Source organism: Paramisgurnus dabryanus, chromosome 7, assembly GCF_030506205.2.
Source record: "Paramisgurnus dabryanus chromosome 7, PD_genome_1.1, whole genome shotgun sequence".
Lineage (NCBI taxonomy): Eukaryota > Metazoa > Chordata > Actinopteri > Cypriniformes > Cobitidae > Paramisgurnus > Paramisgurnus dabryanus.
Genome location: NC_133343.1, coordinates 31,952,701 through 31,977,207, shown reverse-complemented (window position 1 = coordinate 31,977,207; position 24,507 = coordinate 31,952,701). Strand labels below are relative to the sequence as shown.

Sequence of the window (24,507 nt, the reverse complement as noted above, 5' to 3'; positions counted from 1 at the left end):
AAAATGGTTTTAAATGATTTCCTACCATTGTTGGCACAGGCGATCCACTGAAGCGGAGTCACATCGTAATTGTGCTGCCCAACTGAGAATGTGAAAACTCTCACCTGTGGGTTTACAAAATATTTATTTAAACTCACTCACGCTGTGAAGCAAACAGGTGTGCAGTGAAAACAATACGTGGCTCCAAAAGTAAATGCGCACATAACCCACACTTTAAATGAATGAGTGACAATAGATCATCTTTTTTAAAGGAACTTGTTTGTGCGAATCATAATCTGTTGAAAATGATGTATTTGTTACCTAAGACTAATTTATTTCACAGACAAAAGTATATATTTTATTTAACTTTTTGTAAAAATGCACACGTTTGAAGGGACACTTGAAGGGATTTTTAAATCTGCTCATTTTCCAGCTCCCCTAGAGTTAAACATTTGATTTTTACCATTTTGGAATCCATTCAGCCAATCTCCGGGTCTGGCGCTAGCATTTTTAGCATAGCTTAGCATAATCCATTGATTCTGATTAGACCATTAGCATCGTGCCAAAAATAACAAAAGAGTATCAATATTTTTCCTATTTTAAACTTGACTCTTCTGTAGTTACATCGTGTACTAAGACCGACAGAAAATTAAAAGTTGTGATTTTCTAGGCAGATATGGCTAGGAACTATACTCTCATTCTGGCGTAATAATCAAGGACTTCGCTGCTGTAACATGGCTGCAGGAGGTGCAATGTTACTACACAGCACCTGAAAATAGTCCCCTTGGTAACTTTCAATATCAGGGGACTTTTTTGGGCACTGCGTAATATAATTGCACCTCCTGCAGCCATGTTACGGCAGCAAAGTCCTTGATTATTACGCCAGAATGAGAGTATAGTTCTTAGCCATATCTGCCTACAATATCATAACTTTTCATTTTCTGTCGGTCTTAGTACACGATGTAACTACAGAAGAGTCAAGTTTTAAATAGAAAAAAAACGAAACTCTTTGGTTGTTTTTATTGCGATGCTAATGGTCTAATCATATTCAATGGATTGTGCTAAGCTATGCTAAAAATGGTACCGCCAGACCTGGAGATCGGCTGAATGAATTCCAAAATGGTAAAAATCAAATGTTTAACTCTAGGGGAGCTGGAAAATGAGCATATTTTCAAAAAAAGTGGAGTGTCCCTTTAAGTAAAAAAACAAACAAACAATTATTTACCATCACTATCAAATATGTTTTAGTGTGCTGTGATTTTGTCCCATTTTAAGGATTTAAATTTAAATTGTAACAGATAATCCACTTAAAATAACAGGAGTAGCAGAGCAGCTGTGATTTTCCTGGACTTACAGTTTTGTTGGGCCAGTTGTATTTTTCGAAGATGTCTTGAGCGCGATCTTCTCCGCCATCAGTGAACATCATTATCATCTTATTGCAGTTTGCTCTTGGAGAGTTGGTCTCCTATGAGTGATGAAATAAAAGACTTTTCAATACAAACAGACATTAAAGTTATCCAAAACACTTGACACACACTTTACTTATTAAAGGCACGATATGTCATTTCCACCACTAGAGGTCGCTAAACAACAACAGTGGACACAGCTTGATCACATTTTTGCAGAACTGCACGTCAGGCTACGCAGAGCCTACGCACAGCCTTCGCATAGCCTATGGCATAGATCATACACGGGACCGTAAATTACACTTTATAGTCTTTACCTTTACTGTCGATAGGAATTGGTCTGACGGAAACCAAGGGATATGACACCATTGACATGCGACCCTACAAGCAAGGCCGAAGCGCTTTTTAAAACTGAAAATACTCTGAATTCAAACATTGGTAAAAACTTTTAGGAAAATGTACATACACATGTAAACGAAATATATAACACAGTGCTAGTAGTTTTTAGATATTTTATTGCAAAAGTCTGACATATTGTGCCTTTAATAAGCAAGTCTTTGCATTTTGTTGCATACAGTATTTTGTATTTCACTACTTAATCGACCTTGGCTATAACCATGAGCGTATTAATGCCTCTTTCTGTATCCGTGTGTATGCGCAGTGTGCGCAGGCACGTCTGCCCTTCTAATCATACGTCTGCTTTGGTGCGCAGCTGTGGCAGATTGTTCCATTACTGATGAGTTACCCAAAAGTCCTCCGTCTCTCTCACCCGTCCAATCACAGCTGTCAATGACATTCGGCCTACGCCACATCACCCTGACAAGATTCTAATAAAGATAAATAATACTCTCTCAATTACAAATTTACAGCGCTTTCTTCTCGTCCTATCAGGAGTCGGCGAGCAGAAATTAAAATGGCTCGGCGCTAGCGATTAAAACGGCAGCTGAGGAGGAGAGTAAAGGAGGAATGAGAGACTGAAAATATTATCCTTGGTCGGAAGAGAATATAAATTTATCATGATGTCACAGAGTTTGTCATCAATCACAACATCAGGGTCTGTTAGAGCAGCAGTCGACCCAAACCCGTTATGGTATACGTGAAAAACTCGCACTTGTGGGCATCAACAAACGCTGGGTTTTTCTCTCACGCTGTTATGCGCACCATCAGCACACACGCTTTTCTGCGTTGTATTTATCATTATACCCAAACTTCAGAAACTTCTAGATCTCAAGACAAGTCAGTAATGAGATCTCTATAAAATCACAAGTGTTCCCAGTTTCTCAAAGACAAAAGTCCTCTTACATGCATCTTATTTGAGCTTTAAAAGAGATCTGAACAATGAAACTTTTCTCAGGTTTGCCGAAATAAAATGTTAAAATCATTCTCATTGAATGGGTGTTATTGCTTTTATTTAAAAATGTAACTCATATGTAAATTTTGCTTGATGATAATTTAAAGTTATGTTAAATGTGACCCTTTCTGTCAAATCAAGGTAAAGTTTCATAATCTAACAATGAGGTATGGAGCATCAAAGTTCATAGATTTCACATTGATTTTAATCTTTGACACGTCATGAAGCTTTGCTTATACTAAAATCTTCGCAATTGCGTGGCGAAAATTACATCATTGCGAAGTATGCAGTAGTGCGCATTGAGTGCGCAGTTTGGCATGCACTTTTTGTAACTGCGCACGCGGCTCCACATCCAAAAACGCCCTCGAGGCAATTCTGGCTACATCTCTTTGAGCAATTATACCATTATACATCGCATAGACTCTTTATCTGACACTTTTAAAGTAAAGTACTGTATGCAAAGTTTGCTATTTAAAACAAGAATTCTTTTACATTCAATGCATAATGAGGAATAAAATTTAACCTTAAGATTTCGGTATTAATTGTTTAATAAAAATGATAATCCACTGATAATGTTTAAAGGGAAAATAGGCTAATTTTCCAGCTCCCCTGGAGTTAAACATTCAATTTTTACTGTTTTGGAATCCATTCAACTGATCTCCGGGTCTGGCGCTAGCACTTTTAGCATAGCTTAGCATAATCCATTGAATCTGATTAGACCATTAGCATTGCGCTCAAAAATGATCAAAGAGTTTCGATATTTTTCCTATTTAAAACTTGACACGATGATATTACGTAGCGCCCGAAAATAGTCCCCTTGATCATTTTCAATAGCGAGGGGACTATTTTCGGGCACTGCGTAATATCATTGCGCCTCCTGCAGTCATGTTACAGCAGCAAAGTCCTTGATTATTACGCCAGAATGAGTATAGTTCCTAACCATATCTGCCTAGAAAATCTCTACTTCAAATCTGTCGGTCTTAGTACATGATGTAACTACAGAAGAGTCAAGTTTTAAAAAGGGGAAAATATCCAAACTCTTTGGTAATTTTTTAGCGTGAAGCTAATGGTCTAATCAGATTCAATGGATTATGCTAAGCTATGCTAAAAGTGCTAGCGCCAGACCCGGAGATTAGCTGAATGGATTCCCAAATGGTAAAAATCAAATGTTTAACTCTAGGGGAGCTGGAAAATGGGCCTATTTTAAAAAAGTGGAGTGTCCCTTTAATAACGACATATCTCGTCAATTAAGAGAAAACGCTTCCCCGCCAATGACGAGATTTTCCATCTTTCCGCAATACCACTATTATCCACCAGGTGGCGCCCTTCTGTAACTTTTTAAACCCAGAAGTATTGCCCTATGGCAACTAATTAATTAATTAGAACTAATTAATTCAGCTTTCAAATGATGCATAAATCTCAATAAAAAAAAAGACATTTATGACTTGTTTAGTGGTCCAGGGTCACATATTTAGACATGTGTGTAAGAGTCTTACATTCAACAGCTGGTTAAAGGCAAACTGAAAGCCTGTCTTGTAGTCTGTCGTGCCTTTGGCCTGCATGTTCATCACAGCCTCCTTAAAAATCTTCTTGTTCTTTATGTTGGCCTGGACCAGTGTGGTAAAGCATGGGACCACAGCAGACGCTTTCTCATTAAACTGAGAGAGAGACACAGACAGACAGAAGGGCTGATTTGCAAAGTCTATTAAAATTTGATTGCAAAACTTTTCAACATTTCATTATTCATATCCATTAAATCTCACAGCATAATTTCTACTGTTAACACACACTAATGGAGTCACTTACAACCAATTGATGTTTTCCACCACTGATAATTTGCTCTTGCCGCAGACTTGATCAACTTGTATGAAACTTGAAATTTATTTCAAATCGATCTGAGAGCCCTAATCAACTTGTAGAGGCTCTCAAATTAGATTTGTACAGCGAAAAAACTAACATCGCCTTACGGTGTAAAACTCGCTGGCACGATGCAGACGATTGCAGACATCCCATACTGCAAAAAGTCTTTTCAGGTGGGAAGCTCACTGCCCCCCCAGAATAAAAAAATATAATAATTAACACATTATAATAATATGTCATTATATTATGGCTTTAATAGGGAATCTCTTGAGTGCTGCAGGGATGACGTTTTATGTAGACTTTTATGAATTTTGAAGTAAACATTTGGCTTTTTATATTTCTAGTAAATGCATTTACACTTCAAAATTCATAAAAGTTGTTTTATCTGTAAAGATTATCTTGTTGGCCAAACGTGTAAGTGTCTAAACACTTATTTATTGCAATAATCCAAAAGTCTGTGGGAAAAATTAATGGCCTTCCGGGTTGGCCTACAAAAATATGACATCCATGCGGCATTTAATGAATGAATGACACCTAGATACTCATTATTTTTGACCGTTGTTAAACATTGGTACAATGTAAAGTACTTAAAATGTAATAATGTAAATGTAAATGTATTCTCAGATCATTTATATTTTACATAATTTGTGACCATCCCCCTATCAATATGCAGGAGGCTCCTGGAACATCCGGGAAAGGTGGGTTGTCTGGAATTGTAAAATTTTAAGTCAAAGTTTGCAAAGGCAGATTTTTATTTCAAACATGCTGTGATATATCATGCACAAAAGACCAGGAGCACATATTAAACAGCGTGCATTTGGATATCATATTGAATATATCTGAATCCAAACACAAGTAAAGACACACTAAACCTAATTTGGTGTGAGACTGCTTTTCTTCACAGGCTCCGTGTTTCGGCTCAGATTATGATGCTTGTTTTGTGTTCACCGAGACGGGATTAGGAAACACACACTAAGAGCCACGGATCAGCCTGGATTACTGCTGCGAGCCTTCAAAACTCCAATGTTTCATTAGGTGTGTGTGTCTGTCTATACATGCATACACACTTTGGATTGTGTACATGTCAATTACATTATTTTGCATTTACACTTTCATATAGACTTTTCACAGGATTGAAAATTACTGGTACATCCTTTTAAAAAGCATTCACTGTGAGTAATGGCTTTACTTAGTAAACAGCAGGGCTGATAGTTTGCATTTTAATTAATAAGCATTAAAGTATTTAGTTTAGAATAACCTCTCTACAGCAAAACCTCTCTTGAGAAGTAGACAAATAACATAAGCTGGCTATTAACAACCACATTTTAGGTTAAATGTATATGAATATATATAAAAATTGTATATTCAGGATACTGCAAATATTCACAAACATGACTAGCTTGTTTATTTCTGTAGATGGGGAAAAGTAATATTAAAGGAAAACACCAAAGTTTTTCAATATTTTACTATGTATTACCTTAACTTAAATGAATTAATACATACCTATCTTTTTTCAATGCATGCACTTTTAATCTTTGTACAGCGCTTCTTGAATGTGTTAGCATTTAGCCTAGCCCCATTCATTCCTATGGCTCCAAACAAAAGTTTTATTTTGTGCCACCATACTTACTCGTGTAACTACTCATGAAACAGTCTTTAAATATGAAAAACATGTAAGTGTTTGGTGGCTTCTAAATTCATCCCTGTTTGGAGCCATAGACATAAATGGGGCTAGGCTAAATGCTAACACTTTCACGACGAGCTGTACAAAGATTCAGTGCATGCATTGAAAAAAGATAGGTATGTATTAATTCTTCTAGATTGAGGTAAAAACATAGTAAAATATTTGTGTTTCCTTTAACCAATAACATCACGGCCTAATATTTTTTCATATTTTCTATTCAGCCTAATATGATCCAATCAAACGCCAAATGGACAAAACGAAAACCCAACCCACATTACTTTTTGTTCAAATGTGTCACAAGAACAGGAAGTCACAATCAACTTTACTTCCGTAATGTGACGTATTTCTAAGAAAAATGGAAAATCACACAAGGAAAATAGGAGGCGTGACTTGTGTGTGCCACTCTGAATTAATTGCATATTAAAAAAATGGGTGTTTCATTTAGAAATGGACCTTCAGCAGCAGACCAATGGTGCATTCACACCAGTTGCAGTAAAGGCAGCAAAGACAGGTTATTCGCTCATAGTTGGACGCTTGAACATTTGAGTTCACTCTCTTCATTTGCGTGTGAAATTCTAGTCATTCGAGACATTCACGCGGAAATTCGTGTCATGGGAGGGGCTTCTGCGACTCCGCTGAGACTCCGCCACTCCGCTCGCTTCCCGTAATCACGTCACTATTACAGCAAGGCCTGATTGGTTAAAATGGCGTGGACGGCAACGCTCAATTCGCGTTAACGCGGCATCCGCGCCTACCGCGCCGCAGGATGCCTTATCACGCCTTTGCATTGACTTAACATGTAAATCAGTCGCGCTTGCCGCCTCTACCGCGTCTGGTGTGAACCCTGTATAACAGTTGAAGGGGCGGGGTTAACGCATGCTCCACTTAAGCCGTCTAGCTGATGTCATCAGAGAACGAACGAGGGCGGAAGAACATTTTCAAATGTAAGTTTTTAAAGGCACATGAATCAAATAAAATAATAATGACCCACACATATAAGTTGTTAATAACGAACACTGCAACATTCCTTAAAAATAAGAACTGTCAGTTTTGATGTCGTGGGGACTTTAAAAGCACACTCACACACGTGTACAGCAGTGGTTGCACAGGTATAAGTTATAGAGCCTGTCTGGACTGTGTGTGTATGTGTTACCTACCCGAGCCACGTTTACATAGTCATCATCCGACAATGTGTCCAACATCTCAATGACAGAGGTTTTCATCAGCTTCAGGGTCAAACCACTAACACTGCCACTCCTACAAACACAAACATGTTCTTCATCAAATTCACCCTAAACCTAAATTCATTTTAACTAAACTTTCATACTTTATTTTACCAAGTATACACATTCATTAATTTTCTTCAAAAACCATTTGTCACAACATGCCAGCATCTGGCAACATGTACCGAAACTGCCGTTGCCAAGCAGAACCTGTTGCTAAGCATCTGTCTTCTACACCACATCCATCAAAAGTAAATTCTAGGTGGCGTGTTAAAAAGCACCATCTATAGAGACAGCGGCGAGACAGTCAATCTCGAAAAACAAAGTACATTTGAATCTCATGCTGCAAATTGGACTTATTAATAGCATACAGCAGCTATTGAAAAGGCAATCAGAGAGCTGGAGTTCATGTGTAATTTGCCTTCCAGAGTTAGAAGGTTTAATAATGGCAAGCAAATTGAAACAGCATTTTAGGGAAAAAAGCTTTCTGACAGAACCATTGTCAATTTTTTCCAGTAGATACAATAAGATTAGTGTACGATTGTCAGAAACGCTCAGCATGACGGGGCTTTTGATCGGTGTGAGATTACTTTGGCAAAACGACAGCTGCGATTGCTCAATTTTTTATTATACATCCATATCTATTTAAGGTTATGGCTGATTGCCAACTAACAACAATTAACTTCCATTAAGCAGTTTTCCTTGAGAGGTTTACTCAAGAATATTAATGCATCTCTTGATGCGTATGCACATAATGACTGTATGATTGAGGCAATCACCTATTTGCTAAACTAGACAACAGCGTTACAAACGATTATAAATGACGTGCATGGAAAATTTCAACACTCGAGTTCACAGAGGCTTGAAAAAGAAAACATTATAACACGATGATTCACAAAATGACTTTTTGAGACAAAAACAACAGTGTATTTTCTAACAACTAAATCAATGCATCTGCAAACTCTCGAAACACATATAACTGCATCTATAACCTCATTTGAAATGTGTTATTTGTGATGCAAAATTGTTTTGTAGGTAATATATTTTAGAGGTCAGATAAGATCAGTCGTGACTGAGATGCAGGACATTTTAAATTCTACGCCTGCAGCACAGATAGCAGCAACAGGAATGTCATTTTTCATTGCATATAACCTCCGAGTTATATTTCAGGCAGCATTTTGATGTAAAATATGAAGGTACGTGATTTGAGATCACTGCCGCAATGTTTATTTCAATCAACAGGTGGCAGTAGAGTTCCACACTGCGTTTAACTTGTATGTCAGTTTTTATCAACAAAGATGACAATGTGTGTTAACATCTGTGCATATAAGACAATAGACGGAGATGAAGAGTGTGTTTGTGAGATTACTTACACATCCACAATGATGACCATGTCCTTTGGAGACGAAGCACCCTGAATATACCTACATAACACAAAAAAGCACACAAGACAGAAACTTTAATTTGATAAAAGACACAAATGTCACTTTAAAGTGGGACACAATTGTTACTTTAATATGATAAAAACACAAATGTTACTTTAAAAAAAGACAAAAATGTTACTTTAAAATGAGACACACATGTTACTTTAAAGTGAGACACAAATTACTTTAATATGATAAAAGACACAAATTTTACTTTAGTATGATAAAAACACAAATGTTGCTTTAAAGTGAGACACAAATGTTACGTAAATAAGATAAAAGACACAAATGTTACTTTAAAGTGATGCACATAATGTAACTTTAAAGTGAGACACAAATGTTACTTTAATTTGATAAAAAACACAAACGTTACTTTAAAGTGAGACACAAATGTTACTTTAATTTGATAAAAGACACAAACGTTACTTTAAAGTGAGACACAAATGTTACTTTAATATGATCAAAAACACAAACGTTACTTTAAAGTGAGACATAAATGTTACTTTAATTTGATAAAAGACACAAACGTTACTTTAAAGTGAGACACTAATGTTACTTTAACGTGAGACACAAATGTTACTTTAATTTGATAAAAAACACAAACGTTACTTTAAAGTGAGACACAAATGTTACTTTAATTTGATAAAAGACACAAACGTTACTTTAAAGTGAGACACAAATGTTACTTTAATATGATCAAAAACACAAACGTTACTTTAAAGTGAGACATAAATGTTACTTTAATTTGATAAAAGACACAAACGTTACTTTAAAGTGAGACACTAATGTTACTTTAACGTGAGACACAAATGTTACTTTAATTTGATAAAAAACACAAATGTTACTTTAATTTGATAAAAGACACAAACGTTACTTTAAAGTGAGACACAAATGTTACGTTAATATGATAAAAGACACAAATGTTACTTTAATATGATAAAAAACACAAATTTTACTTTAAAGTGAGACACAAATGTTACGTTAATAAGATAAAAGACACAAGACACAAATGTTACTTTAAAGTGAAACGCACAATGTTACTTTAACGTGAGACACAAATGTTACTTTAATTTGATAAAAGACACATATGTTACGTTAATATGATAAAAGACACAAGACACAAATGTTACTTTAAAGTGAAACGCACAATGTTACTTTAACGTGAGACACAAATGTTACTTTAATTTGATAAAAGACACATATGTTACGTTAATATGATAAAAGACACAAGACACAAATGTTACTTTAAAGTGAAACGCACAATGTTACTTTAACGTGAGACACAAATGTTACTTTAATTTGATAAAAAACACAAATGTTACTTTAATTTGATAAAAGACACAAACATTACTTTAAAGTGAAACACAAATGTTACGTTAATATGATAAAAGACAAAAAATTTACTTTAATTTGATAAAAAACACAAATGTTACTTTAAAGTGAGACACAAATGTTACGTTAATATGATAAAAGCCACAAGACACATTTAATGTTACTTTAATATGATAAAACACACAAATGTTACTTTAATTTGATAAAAGACACAAATGTTACTTTAAAGTGAAACACGCAATGTTACTTTAATGTGATAAAATACACAAATGTTACTTTAATTGAATTAAAGACACAAAATGTTACTTTAAAATGAGACACAAATGTTACTTTAAAATAAGACACAAATGTTACTTTAATTGAATTAAAGACACAAAATGTTACTTTAAAATAAGACACAAATGTTACTTTAAAATGAGACACACATGTTACTTTAAAGTGAGACACAAACGTTCCTTTAATTTGATAAAAGACACATATGTTACGTTAATATGATAAAAGACACAAGACACAAATGTTACTTTGAATTTGATAAAAGACACAAATGTTACTTTAAAGTGAAACGCACAATGCTACTTTAAAGTGAGACACTTCAATAAACGTTACTTTAATATGATAAAAAACACAAATGTTACTTTAATTTGATAAAAGACACAAATATTACGCTAATATGATATAAGACACAAGACACAAATGTTAGTTTAATTTGATAAAAGACACAAATGTTACTTTAAAGTGAGACACAAATGTTACTTTAAAGTTAGACACAAACGTTACTTTTATACGATAAAACACACAAATGTTACTTTAATTTGAAAAAAAAGACACAAATGTAACTTTAAAGTGAGACACAAATGTTACTTTAATATGATAAAACACACAAATGTTACTTTAAAATGAGACTCAAAAGTTACTTTAATATGATAAAAGAAAATAATACATTTATATAATAAATTAAATTTTATAATTAAAAAGTTACATTTATTCATGTTAAAAATTAATCTAATATACCTGTAGGTTAATAACTCTGCAAGTATCCCTATAATAAACAGTTACCAATATACAGTATTGCTAGTTTACCATGTATTCAGTCATTTGTAAGGGAAATTAAGTGTGAAGAAAGAATCAAGATGGCTGAAAAGTGGGTTGCCACCATCACGCTCCATTGCCCTCTATAGTTAGAAGGCACAAACATAATTTCCCCAAGAAGAAAAGTTGTTCATAAATTGACTTTTCAGGCAACTTATTCAGACTATGGCTTATTAAACATAAGTGCACCTCAAGACAAGTCCTGTCCTCAAGGTCACTGATGTAAATGAACGACTGTAGAGTTTGTGCTAAGCTAACCCATCACAAAGTCAGGTAAGCACAATGTCAGGTCTGGACCAGAGTTTGTTATTCGGCTGACTCATCGGCCTGCTGACAAACACATTATTCAGTCCGTCTCTCTTTCTCTCTCTGCGTCTTTGTGCTAGAGCTAGCAGATCGAGCGCCGGACGGGGGCTTCGTCTCAAACAGGCGTTCAAGCCATTTTTAGCAAAGTGCTCAATCTGAACGCAGGAAGACAATGAATGATGTGTGGCACTTTTTGTCACTGACAACCAAATAAATAAATAAATGCCCTAACGTAGCATCTGTCCAAGGCTGATAGAGGCTGACATATAGAAAACACTGGTGAAGCCATCTTCACTTTCCCCCTCGCAATTAAAAACGCATTACGCCCGACAATCACACCCAGAGATTGATGGACATCGCTAGGTGACCGGTAGCTTTGTCTTTGAAGGCTTGAAAAATCGCATGGCAAGGCGACTGGCCGTCGTACAGACAGGTAGTTAGCGCTTTGTGCTAGTGAACGAGAAGACCGATCGTGAAGGATTTCTTCTACCGTGGTAATCAGGGTGAAGAGGAGACGTGGGAAGTGCTGCCAGGTGCCGGAGGCTCGTGAGGAGGGGTTGTGAAGCATGGATAAGCCCTGTAAAAATGGAAAAGCCCTGGCGAGGGACAAAACGCACGCACACAGGGCGATTGCTACAAGTCTATACGATGAACTTTGACCCAGATTTAGGAGACAAATCCAGTCTTAACACTATGGTTGTGTTAAATAGCAGAGAAAGCATATTAAGGGAGAATTTTGACTGTTTAACCCTAATGCTAAATGCAGATTTCGTAAGCAAAGGAGGATTAAATTAGCTTAGTTTCAGGCTGTATTGAAGCTTGTACCGTCTACAGCAATACAAACATTCAGTGATGTAATATGAAAAGTAATATTTGAAGAGTTTGTTTCCAAAAATATTTAGTTACTGCCAAAATCAGTATTGTATCAGGTCAGTATTAAAAAGTAAATTCTTAATTTTACACAAAATCCAATATCTGCCGTATTATTCTGTCATCTTTTCTCCCTTTTTTCCCAAAACGCAATAAACGGCACTTAACCAATCACAGCGCACCATTCCACGCACTGTAAATAACAATGGTGGCACTTTGAATACACACGGAATCTTAGTGTTTCTCATCTTGTACTTCGTGATCAACAAATAAACAAAAACAAAATAAGACTTTGATGGCATTGATAAACCTGTGGTGGTTTTCTGTGACAGAAAAGAAACTTAAACCATAAAAATCCAATAATTTATGCAAGAGGAACTCAGGAGACGGAACAACTCTCACAGGACAGCATCAAGTTTCTGTCATGCTAACACATTGACTCCAGGGGATCTTATGAAAAACTTTTCATTATTTTACCCGAAGTCGACGAAAATCGAACAGGACCAAAACATTTTACAGCTGATCGCTGTGAAAAAAGTTCAGCGACGACGTCCCAAGTATGACAGCAGCAATGCCAGTGTTCTTAATATGGGTAATATACTATTGCCGCAATAGTTAGCCTGTCTGGAACCGAGCTGACTTAAACCACTATAATGTATGACACTTGCATTACATGCGAACGGCCCCTATGCTAATAGAACTCTGTTTTTGTCTCCCTGTCTCGTCCTCGACCCCGAGGACAATGAGACAAACAGATCCAGTTCCTGTTGCTGTGAAGGTCATCGCACCACTGATCTACTGGCTGTCCTTCAACGTGATGCCCAGCCGATGCACGACCAACGACCACCGGATGAACCAGTTTAATCCGCTTACCCGCTTCCTATCCCTACCGTGTCTATATATATAAATAAATATAAATTGAATGACAAAGTAAGTGTTTTGATTAATCTTGATTAGTCACTGCACTTGCGGCCGATGAAACCATCTATACGACTAGTCAACTAAATGAATATAACATGGCAAAGATGAATGCACATTTATATATTGATTCAAGAGATTTAAAGCATTTTGAAAAAAAAACCTTGTCATGGATTTATTGCATTTTGTGGAAAAATAATCCGTTTTTATAATTAATCTTTGAAAATTAAATTATGGATTTGAATTTTTTATGTTTTTATAACCTAAAGATGCTATGGGAAAGTTTGTGACAGAAAATAGTGGTTTTCATATTGTCACTTTCTTGGTATAGAAAACATGTTTTTACCGAAATTTATCAAAATGGATTTATTGCGTTTTGGAACCAAACTCTTCATATGTGAAAGTGAAGGGTTAAATTTTTTTTTTTTACAATCTACTAAGTGTGTATACAACAAAAACACCAAAATCTGACACAAAAGTGTGTTAACCCGTAATATACAGTACAAAGTATTTCTACTGTATGTGACACTTGTTTATTGCTGCAGTGAAATAAATGTATAATTAAATACTGCCATTTATCAGATTTATTCATAGTTTTTTTGTGCCAGTATAGCTCAGTTGTAAAACATTGTGTTAACGGTGCAAAACGTCATGGGTTTGAACCCTAACCTTCAGGCTCTTGAATCCAAAGTGACTTTGCAATTGCAATTCATCGACTGGCCACTAGAGACAGGCTGCAAAAGGGAATCAATCCCTATAAACCTCCATGTTAAAATGCACAACTTTAAAGCAGAACAATGTTTACAGCCTGGTACAAAAAGTGTTTGTTTGTCGGTCTACATAGCTAATTTTGCCCTTGCTGACAACCCTGAGGGGGATTACAGGTTTTGTAACTCATTGTTTGAATTATATGAGGCCTTTAAGTTCTGCATAATTAAGGGTGTGGCCAGGTGGATTGCCGCGGCTGTCACTACCGTCAAGCTAGGTGGGGGCGTGGTTTCAGCAACCAGTCATCTTAGCTCCACCCACATTCCACCTATTTGCCCATTTCAGGAGTAACTTATGATAACATGGTGGGAAACCTACGGTGACGTCATAGTCACTACGTCCATGTTTTATACAGTCTATAGTTCGAACGCAGGGAACACACATACTGATAAAAACTGTAAGTTGCTTTGGATAAAAGCTTCTGCCAAATGCATAAAGGTAAAATGAAATAATTTTTAACCAATTTAAAAAAGCCATTTTCGTTAAAAACTGTTAGGACTGCATCCTTAAAATGGTAAATTGACTGCCACTTAATTAAAGCTCTCATGCGCGCTCTCGAAAAGCAAATATGAAATCAGAAATAACAAAATTAATTTTCGCTACATCTTTGTGAGAAACATAAGGGGTGGACTAAAATGTTCTGTGTTTATAAATCATTTCTCTTCTCTGTTTGCTTTAATGAAATCAATGTACAGAGCGCAAGATCGTGTTTGCCCATGTTTTTAGTTTTAATAATTCAGCCCCGTCTGATCAAACAAATACAAGGTTTTATGAATACAGTTTGGGTAAACACAGGGGGCATAATTGGAGGTTGAGAGCAGCACATTAGGAGCCATGATAAAACTTCAATAAAAAACATAATGAAATTTGAAGATGCGCAAGCCTCACAAATACTGCGCGTGACTTAAAATCAAGGATTAAATGACTTTCATTAGGATTTACTGGGACTGTGAATATAAAAGGCCTGTTCGTATCAAAATGCCAAAAATACATTTCTATGAACTTACAAAGTTACTCTTAAAATGATCACACTTGGATGAAGCCAATCACTAACCAATGAAAACAGAGGTGAGTCCAGTTTTATCATTTGGATATAAAAACTGACTCTGAAAATGAATCTCCTGCAGTCGCATCTGTCAAACGCTTCATCAGATCTTTCTCTGGGGTGAAATGCTTTTTCTCCAAGCACCCTGAGGGTGAAGAAGTTGTGATTGTTACTGAGGATTTGGATACAAAGTGTAATTAACTAACGATAACAGAAATCAACGTGTCCATTAAAGATGGAAAAAAGATCGCAGCCGTGCATTTGAAAGATTCAATATCAATCAACGTCAATCTATCAGGTTTGTTTCTTCCAGCGATGGCATTTTTCACACCCCAGTCTATATTAATCCTGGCTACGTGATCCTGACATTCCCGATCTGTGCCCATCCCACTGTACCATCCGTGTATTATCCTGATGGATCCAGATGTGATGTTTCTGCTTGGATTCAACTCCATAATTACCCTTCCACCGAGGCCCAGCGATGCCATTCCTTCCCAGTCATTACCCACACTCCCCAGCGCCCCGGCCAGGTGACATGCAGATGGGCCGTCGCATGCCAGGTCTCCCGGTCCCCCAGCTTATTCACAGACACATAAACACACACTTTGTCGCTCTAGAAGGTCTAAAACAAAACTGAGACCATCATGACCATCAGGGTCACCCGGAGCATCTGCTTCGGCACATGGATCAAGAGATAAACAGGCAGTCAAAGGTCTAGAAACACCTGCTTATTCTTTAGTGTTACTCTTTTACACGTTTTCAAATTGAAGTGAAGTATAAGCTATGAAATGACACACATAGTTGTACGAAAATTATGCGTTGATGTAAAATGAAATGAAATTATATCTCTGAATATATTTCCTCATGAGGTGCATGCTGGGTAATTTTAGCAGGAGTTCTCAAATTTCCTTCCTTGAAAATAATAGTAAGAAGTAAAATTTTAGATGTAAAATCTTAAATCAAAACCTGTCAATAGCAGGTGGACTGAAAAACATAATCATAGACATCTCATACCAGCTACAACTATAAATACATTTTACATTTATGCATTCAAGGTATACATTTTGCCAGTACGTCTCATTCTTGGAAATTGACCTTTGGGAACCTGCATTCAAAACAAATTGGAAAAGATTACATATGGTATTTGTCTATAACGTGACTCAGAAATCAAGAAACCCAACGTTGCAAGAGAAAGCTGTAGCATCTATTACGGCTAAAAGCTATAATATCGAGCGTAATCACGCACAGTAAACGCGTTAACCTCGCAAAATGCCACAGTGAGCCTTCGATAGAAAAGACAATCTCTATATGGCATGAGGTCCGTATGAAATCGCTTTTCTGGATGCCTGCAGGGCTGAAAAACCTCGGCACGAAATGTCCTGTTCTCAAAAGATGAAAAAAAACAAATTTCCCAGGAAAGCGCTCCAAAGGAGCGGACACACATTGTATAGTGGCACACTTTGCTTAGATTGTATTGCGTTTCTTCAATAGGATAAAAACATTGGAATTCATGAGGTACTTTTATCACGGTGCAACGTGGGTAAAAATCAACGCATTACCTCTAAAAGAAGAGAACGTTCTCATGCTCTCTGACCCTTTTTCTCTCTCTTTTCCTGTCTCGCTGTCCTGTTTCTGTCTGTGAAACTGCCACATTAAAAATTTGTAAATTATCTGCGCTTATCTCTGCTGAAATTAGGCGCTTGACGTGCACATGTGCTGCGCTTCATGTCTGACTGTCACAATCTGCGTGTGTGAGACAGCTCATGACTACTGAAGTGTACTAACTTCACATACCATTGTGTGTGTGTGTGTTAAGCATTTATATGCGAGTTCACGCATTGATGGGATTATTATTTTATGGACCACTGCTTTCTCCCATTTCTCTGGATGTGTTCTTCAATAGATTGAATTAAGATTAAAAACATTGAGAGCCTTGAAGCAGGTAAGCTGTGGAAAAGAGAGATGCTGTCAACGTTTTCATTCATTCCGTATTCTGGAATTTGAAAGCAAGATCGACCGATCTGAACGGGTGGATGGCCAGTTCACTTTTCTTTGGGGTTTTATTGAGAGAAATAAAAGAATCTTTGATGTTAGGTAAAATACTGAAGTCAAAATCTTGACAATATTCAACAATATCCTAAAGCCACCTTTCCACTGCACACAACATTCGGACACGACTGTCGGAGTTCGCCCTCTAGTGGCAGTCGTAATAAAGTTTTGTAAATCTGTGCCAATATACAGTAACCGTGGGTTCACACCAGCTGCGTTTGAGGCGTCAAATTCCCGTCTACCGCGTCTACTTTGCCGCTTGAACATTTTGAGTTTACTTGCTTTATTCAAGCGTGAAATTCCAGTCATTGAGACATTCATGCGTAAATTCGTGTCATGTGAGGGGCTTCTGTGACTCCGCTTGCTTTCTGTAATCATGTCACTACTAGAGCAAGCTCCTGATTGGTTAACGCGGCGCGTTTTTCTGCCAAAGTTCAAATTTTTCAACTTGCACGTTTCCCGTGGTCGCGCTAAACGCCTCATTCGCGCCGCGTGACCTTCAGACTCGCATCAATGCGTCTTCACATTGACTTAACATTGAAATCACTCGTGCTTGACGCCTTTACCGCGCCTGGTGTGAACGCAGCATAAAAGATAAGCTTATTTCAGGGCAAGAGGCTTCATTCTAATATTCACCATATTGGAATAAATAAATAAATGAAAATTAATCAAGAAATAGCTATGCTTATATGACAAAGTAGTCCCACAAGTACAAATTTTGTTACGTTTTTAACGTATTCAATGCTCAAAATGATCCAAAAATTACTCATATGCAGATGGTCGGTACCTCACGCAGCTCGTTTGCGACTTTCCATAGTGAATGTATAACTTCTGGTTTATCGGCTGTCGTTTGTCGTGTACAGTGGAAAGGTGACTAAATATATCCTAAATCCAAACGGATCTTAACTTCGAGTTATATATTTTGATTTTAAAGGGGACATTTCATAAGACTTTTTTAAGATGTCAAATAAATCTTTGGTGTCCCCAGAGTACATATGTGAAGATTTAGCTCAAAATACCATATAGATAATTTATTATAACATGTTAAAATTGCCACTTTGTATGTGTGAGCAAAAATGTGCCGTTTTTGGGTGTGTCCTGTTAAATGCAAATGAGCTGATCTCTGCACTAAATTGCAGTGTCGTGGTTGGAATTGATAGTGCAGATATAGGGGCGGTATTATCCCCTTCTGACATCACAAGGGGAGCCAAATTTCAATGACCTATTTGTTCACATACTTGCAGAGAATGGTTTACCAAAACCAACATTTTCTAAGTTTCTAAGCACTGGGGACCTAATTATAGCACATGGACAGATTTTCACGATATGTCCCCTTTAATGCTAATAGTATTACACTGTACAATACTTAACTTTTGACATGGTACAGAAATGTTTTTTAACACCTTTAAACTTAGGGTTGATGTCAACAAAATCCTTGTTTTAAAGCTGCAATCTGTAACTTTCTCTTTTGTTAAAACACAAATCAGTAAAAAAAAATCATTGTTCAAAACTGTATCCATATCTGACAACGATAAGCTTACAATACATTATAATTTGAGCTGTCAGTTTGACATCACCTGAACACATGTATGGTAAAGATAAGTATGTAAAGTAACCTGCAATTTTATGCTTCAAACAGAGATGGCAACAGAGAGGCAAAATTAACAGATTGCAACTTTAAATGCGAACAATAGAAATAGTGACGCTTGCCTCACAAAACATGTTTAATTTGACCGATAGCTCATTAGAAAAGAGAGAAACAGTTAAACCCTGGACTCCATCTTGTTTCTGCGCCGTCTGCTCTGTGTGGCTTTGAACAGCTGCCATAATATTTACTTAGGAGCCAGATTGACTTTTCTCAGAAATCAATATGTGCTTTTGGTACGCTGAATATCTTCTACGCTGGGCTGATTCTGCATGGTAATGGCTTCTCTGTAGCGCTCAGATAACAAAACACACACCTCTCTCTGTTTCTCCTTCAAGCACTTTCCATCAATCCTCATGTCTTCAACCGTGGATCAGACTCTCGCCTTTAAATCTCTGGCCTCTCCGCCAATCTCTCCCACCGTCCTCTGCTAACACGTACAGACGTACATTATAATAGACGCGTGTTAATAATTAATGTTAGAGCAATTGGAGACAATTAAGTTTGTTGACTGGGCCATTAATTTTCAAGTCAAGAGTTTCATTTGACAGTGTCGGACTGCTAATTGTGCAGCTGGCACAACACATAAACCCACAAACCAATCTTTTTTATATCTCAACTGTTACTCGAAAATAGCCCTGCGGTTATATGAAGAGCAAATAAAGAGGTCGGAGCTCTTCTGCGTACATTTTATCCAGTCAAAGACCCTTATAATCTCATCTGTACTTAAATCTATCAAGTTACCAGAGTTTGAAAACACATATTTCCCTAAACTCAACCGTTTAAAAGTTAAACGTTTTGTGTCACAGCTGCATCATCAGCATTCAGAATCTGTTGTTTATCACAGTTAAATCCATATCAAAGTTTCCTCAGCATGTCCGCATCGACTTCCTCAAACCCGATAAGCTGAGCTCGGCAGCATCTCTGCTGTTTCTGAGCGCTTGAACTACTCAACTCATGCAGAGAGTGTAATACACAACGACAGCATGTTGGCCAATAATCACGCAAACCTGACCTGACACATCCTGACCCACCTTCCCATCGCCAAGGCCCTGCCAGTCAGCGGAGCATGGCACTGGTTGCTAGGCAACAGTCTCAAAAATGGCTCTCGCAAGGTGTTCGGGGGTTATAGAGGAGCGGGTGGACCGCTAGTGACACAAACAAACACTGGGCAAACGTCATTTTTGATGAAATGTGTGAGTCAGTACAGGTATGTATCTCTAACATAAACATTTTTGTTTGTTGTGTAAATCAAAGAAGGTTTTTAAAAGGTATAAAAATGTATGCACTGGTCAAACCAATTTATCAAATAACTGGATACAGCCAATGAGCTCAAGGCCATTGGTTCGATACGTAGTGAACATACTAATACTAAATGTTTAACTTGAATGAACTGTTGCTTCTGCCAAATGCATGAATGTAAATGTAAATATATAGCTACAGTACAGCCATTGCACAGTGTGGAACTGTTATATAAATAAAATAAAGATGTCGATCTAAATAATAAGATGTCATATTAAGTCAATTTAAAAGATTTTTTTTAATTTCAGTTATTATATCAAATGAAACAGAATGCTTTAGATTGAGACAAACAACTTGTCGGCTTGTTTTTCCTCTACAAAATGAAGTCACTTCCTTTCAGATGATGTAGTTAATGAACCACTAAAGTTCCTTGAAATTGGCAACATTTTCAATCCGCTGAATTTTCACTGAAACAGAAAGTTTGGGGCGGGACATATCGAGTGGCCCCTCCCCCTTTTCAAATAGCCAACAGCATTAAGGCTGCGTCCGAAAACTTGAGGCATCTGACTTATTGCCTCGCTGCCTCATGAGGCAATGACTTCGGAGGCATGAAGGCAGCTAAGAGAAACGCTTTTGGACACACTTCACAGGCAGCGTGTTTGAAATATAAACAGAAAGAGCCTTTGTGATAACTAATCACATATTTAAAAACTACAATACTAATTTCTCGATAAAAATGCAATAAAAAAATGCAATTAAAATAAATATACATTTATTTACACTAAATTTGTGCTCCAGCCACTTTCTTGGCTGCCATTTTTTTTTTTTTGAACTCGACCAAGCTCGACCAATCACATTCCCCATGCGCACACATGCATAGAATTGTGGGACAAGATCTCAGGAGTCAGGAAGTAAACCTAACATTGGATTCGGACATGCCTTGATGCCTTCCTACCTTGGAATTAAGAGTTTTCGGACGCAGCCAATGTTTACCTCTTAGCTTATAATATGGTAAAAGGCCAAAATGCAGAATGATGTCACATAAATAATTGGTGTTTTCGCTTAAAGGGGACGTTTCACAAGACTTTTTTAAATGTCAAATAAATCTTTGGTGTGCCCAGATTACGTATGTGAAGTTTTAGCCCAAAATACCCCACCGACAATTTATTATAACATGTTCAAATTGGCACTTTGTAGGTGTGAGCAAAACTGTGCTGTTTTTGGGTGTGTCCTTTTACATGCAAATGAGCTGATCTCTGCACTAAATGTCAGTGGCATGGTTGGATAATACAGATTAAGGGGCGAAATTATCCCCTTTTGACATCACAAGGGGAGACAAATTTCAATAAGCTATTTTTTCACATGCTCGCAGACAATGGCTTACCAAAACTAAGTTACTAGGTTCATCTTTTTTACATTTTATAGGTTGATAGAAGCACTGAGGACCCAATTCTAGCACTTAACAAGGAAAAAGTCAGATCTTCATGATATGTGCCCTTTAAGTGAGCTTTTATCTTCTAATTGTTCGATTCAATCTTTTGGAGTAGTTTATAGATAACCGTTAGATATTCATAGTAAAAGCCAAAAAACTTTTTAGTTATGGTTTAATGGGACTTTAAAGGCATATTTTAAAAGACTAACAGGACACAGGGTAATATTTTGATTAGAGGAATGTTGATAACAATAAATTCCTAACATTTTTACAGCGATTTTATGTACTGCATAGTAGCAATGACCCATCTATAGAAACATTATCTGAACCGCGCAGCGCTCCTGCTGATTTTGTGCTCCGAATCAATTCATCATTCTTGCACTTCTATATTTTTACCACACTTCAAGCCCACCCACGTGTCGAGGCATTAAAGCAACTCATTAAGTGTGTGGAGCGCGTTACATCAAAACAAAAACGACGCACGGCTCGCTTTGGCTCATCAGCAGCATTAGCGCTTTGTCAGCCAAACAAGCTAAATGGCTACGTGGCCGTGTTGTTCGTCTTCGGGTTAACAGCTTTTACAAGTATACTGGGGATTCTTTTTCCTTCACTAGAGACGTTTACCCGGGTGTGAACTTAATTACTCTGTCAAAGAAGAGGCTCATTAGCACCTCGCTAGGACTCTACGGCTCTGGGAAACATCTCGTACACCCAGCCATGGACACGGCAAACATCTGATAACACTTTCTTAAAGAACAACACCTCTGTATACTTCATAATACATCAGAAAATGGATATCTTACATGAGATCTCACATATTATGACCAAAGTCTCTTGGGAAGTCGTACCATTCGGCAGCCATGTTTGCAACCCCTCTGGGCAGCTACTTTATGCCGCATTTTTATCGCTCGCTTTACTTTTACTCGGTTTGATTTTTCTCTGCAGTTTGGTAATGGGATTATAGACTTACAGGTGCACAGCCTTTACTGCCGTGACATTATCGAAAACGCGATATAAACACACTCACAACACAGTACCACAATACCAATGGAGCATACTGTATCAATGCAATAGTGTTCTTGATTCTCAGCATGTGGATGTTTTTCATGCTAAAAGGGGAGTTTGGAAACTTGTACAAAAATCAACCATATTTTTTTGTGGTTTTGCTAATAGTATTTTCATAAGGGACAACACTTGGTTTGCTAGACGGCGCACAAGGGTAAGCTAATTTTGCATTTAGCAATAAAGCTGGTAGTAACAATTACTTTCTGTCCAATCATTCATCTGCAGTTTTAAGCCCGGAGTATAGTTTGTTTTTTTATGTGTACGCAAATGCATGCACACAGTTGAATGCACAGCCTTGCAAAACACAGAGATTTGATATGTGCATTGCGACAAAATCCAATGCATCTCCTTGGTACATACTACAGTCTCCTATACACGCGCTTACAAAAATGCGATGGTGTGCGTACGGTGCACGCGCACTATTCTGATGACGAAATTGTGTCACGCACACTGTACGCGGACCCTCACATGTGTGTAAAAACGGAAATATATTTTAGTATATTTAGTCACGTTTTAGACTCACTTGGAACCTTAACCGAGGTGGTACTAAAAAGTACCAGATACTAGGTACTGTATGCAGCAGAAACTCCCCAAAAGCGAGCCATAATGAGCCATACTATGCAATGAAAAAGCACCATTAGTCATGCAAGATGAAAGTTTCCCCCTATTTATAGTAATAACAGTACTTACATCTATTATCTTTCATTGTGACACATGATGTTTCTATGGCGTAGTGTGTGCCAGCAAAAGCATGTCTAAAACATAAATCGAAGTGTAAATATAATTTTTTTAATCTTCTAGAAGTTTACAGACAGGCAGGTGTATAAGAAAGGGACAGAGATGGAAACCACAGACACGCATTGACCCTGAGGTCCTGGAAGTACTGTAGACCACGACGGTCCGACTTCATTTGAACTTCACACGCTTGCTTGCACTTTGCAGCAGAGGCCACAGGGGCACTCGGAGAAAACAATAAGATCAAAGTCAGACTGAACGGTGTCTTTTCCCCTGGATGAGTGTGAAAGTGTCGGTACTCACCACGGGCGTCTCCTCACATCATACAGGTCAATCTTGTTGGGCGCTCTCCATGGAGTCGCTAGAGATTACAGGACAACGAGAGTGAGCTCATCGGTAGATTTCAACAGAAATAGATTTAGTACTGTGTGCTAGTATAGACCGACTGACATATAGTGCTATTGTCAGAAATGAAGTATATTATAAGGGTGCAATATTTCCCCCCGGAGTTAACTTTTGCTTTTCTCTTATATAAGTGTATAAGTCTTTAACTTTTGCTATGACTATCCTTTTCTTTATGTGTTGTTTACACTACAAAAATTACTTTATGAAATTATGAATGATTTCCTTATTATGAGAGAAAAAGCTTTTCTAGGGTTAAAAACTTTCTGTCTACGAAAGTAATGATGTTGACACATCATTAAAATATTAGCTGAGAGTTGACATCTGGTGTGGTGCTATATATAGATGTCATTAAGCATTGAGTATTTACCTGGGTAGAATCTGGTGACACCGGTGGCGCTACCGAACACCTGCCAGCGTAGCGAGGGGTCTTCACGTGCGTTCTCGATGAAGACCCTCTCCAGAGACTGAGTCCAGTTCAGCTCATTCAGGATAGTGGGAGCTGTGGAGATGAGCAAAGACGAACGGAAAGATGAACGGCAAAACCAGATACTTTTGAAACTAATCATGAATAATTTTAGCACCAATAATTGCTTCACAAACATTCCGGGTTAAGTCACACAGAATTTCAGTATGAAAGCTGAAAATGTATTGCACTGTGATTGGCTACTATACGTGATAT

General features: G+C 37.3%; 1 protein-coding gene across 2 annotated transcripts in view; it reads right to left on the bottom strand.

The window, feature by feature from the left end:
• The window catches only part of cacna2d2a (calcium channel, voltage-dependent, alpha 2/delta subunit 2a), a 231,598-nt gene that overhangs the window by 31,590 nt on the left and 175,501 nt on the right, over nt 1–24,507 (bottom strand). For both annotated transcript variants that reach the window (XM_065279542.2, XM_065279543.2), the window contains exons 7-13: nt 24,196–24,327; nt 23,727–23,784; nt 8,877–8,927; nt 7,438–7,537; nt 4,233–4,394; nt 1,334–1,444; nt 26–104 (exon numbers count right to left, since the gene is read on the bottom strand). In XM_065279542.2, coding sequence (XP_065135614.2) covers nt 26–104; nt 1,334–1,444; nt 4,233–4,394; nt 7,438–7,537; nt 8,877–8,927; nt 23,727–23,784; nt 24,196–24,327 — 693 coding nt within the window. The remainder of the gene's footprint in view (nt 1–25; nt 105–1,333; nt 1,445–4,232; nt 4,395–7,437; nt 7,538–8,876; nt 8,928–23,726; nt 23,785–24,195; nt 24,328–24,507) is intronic.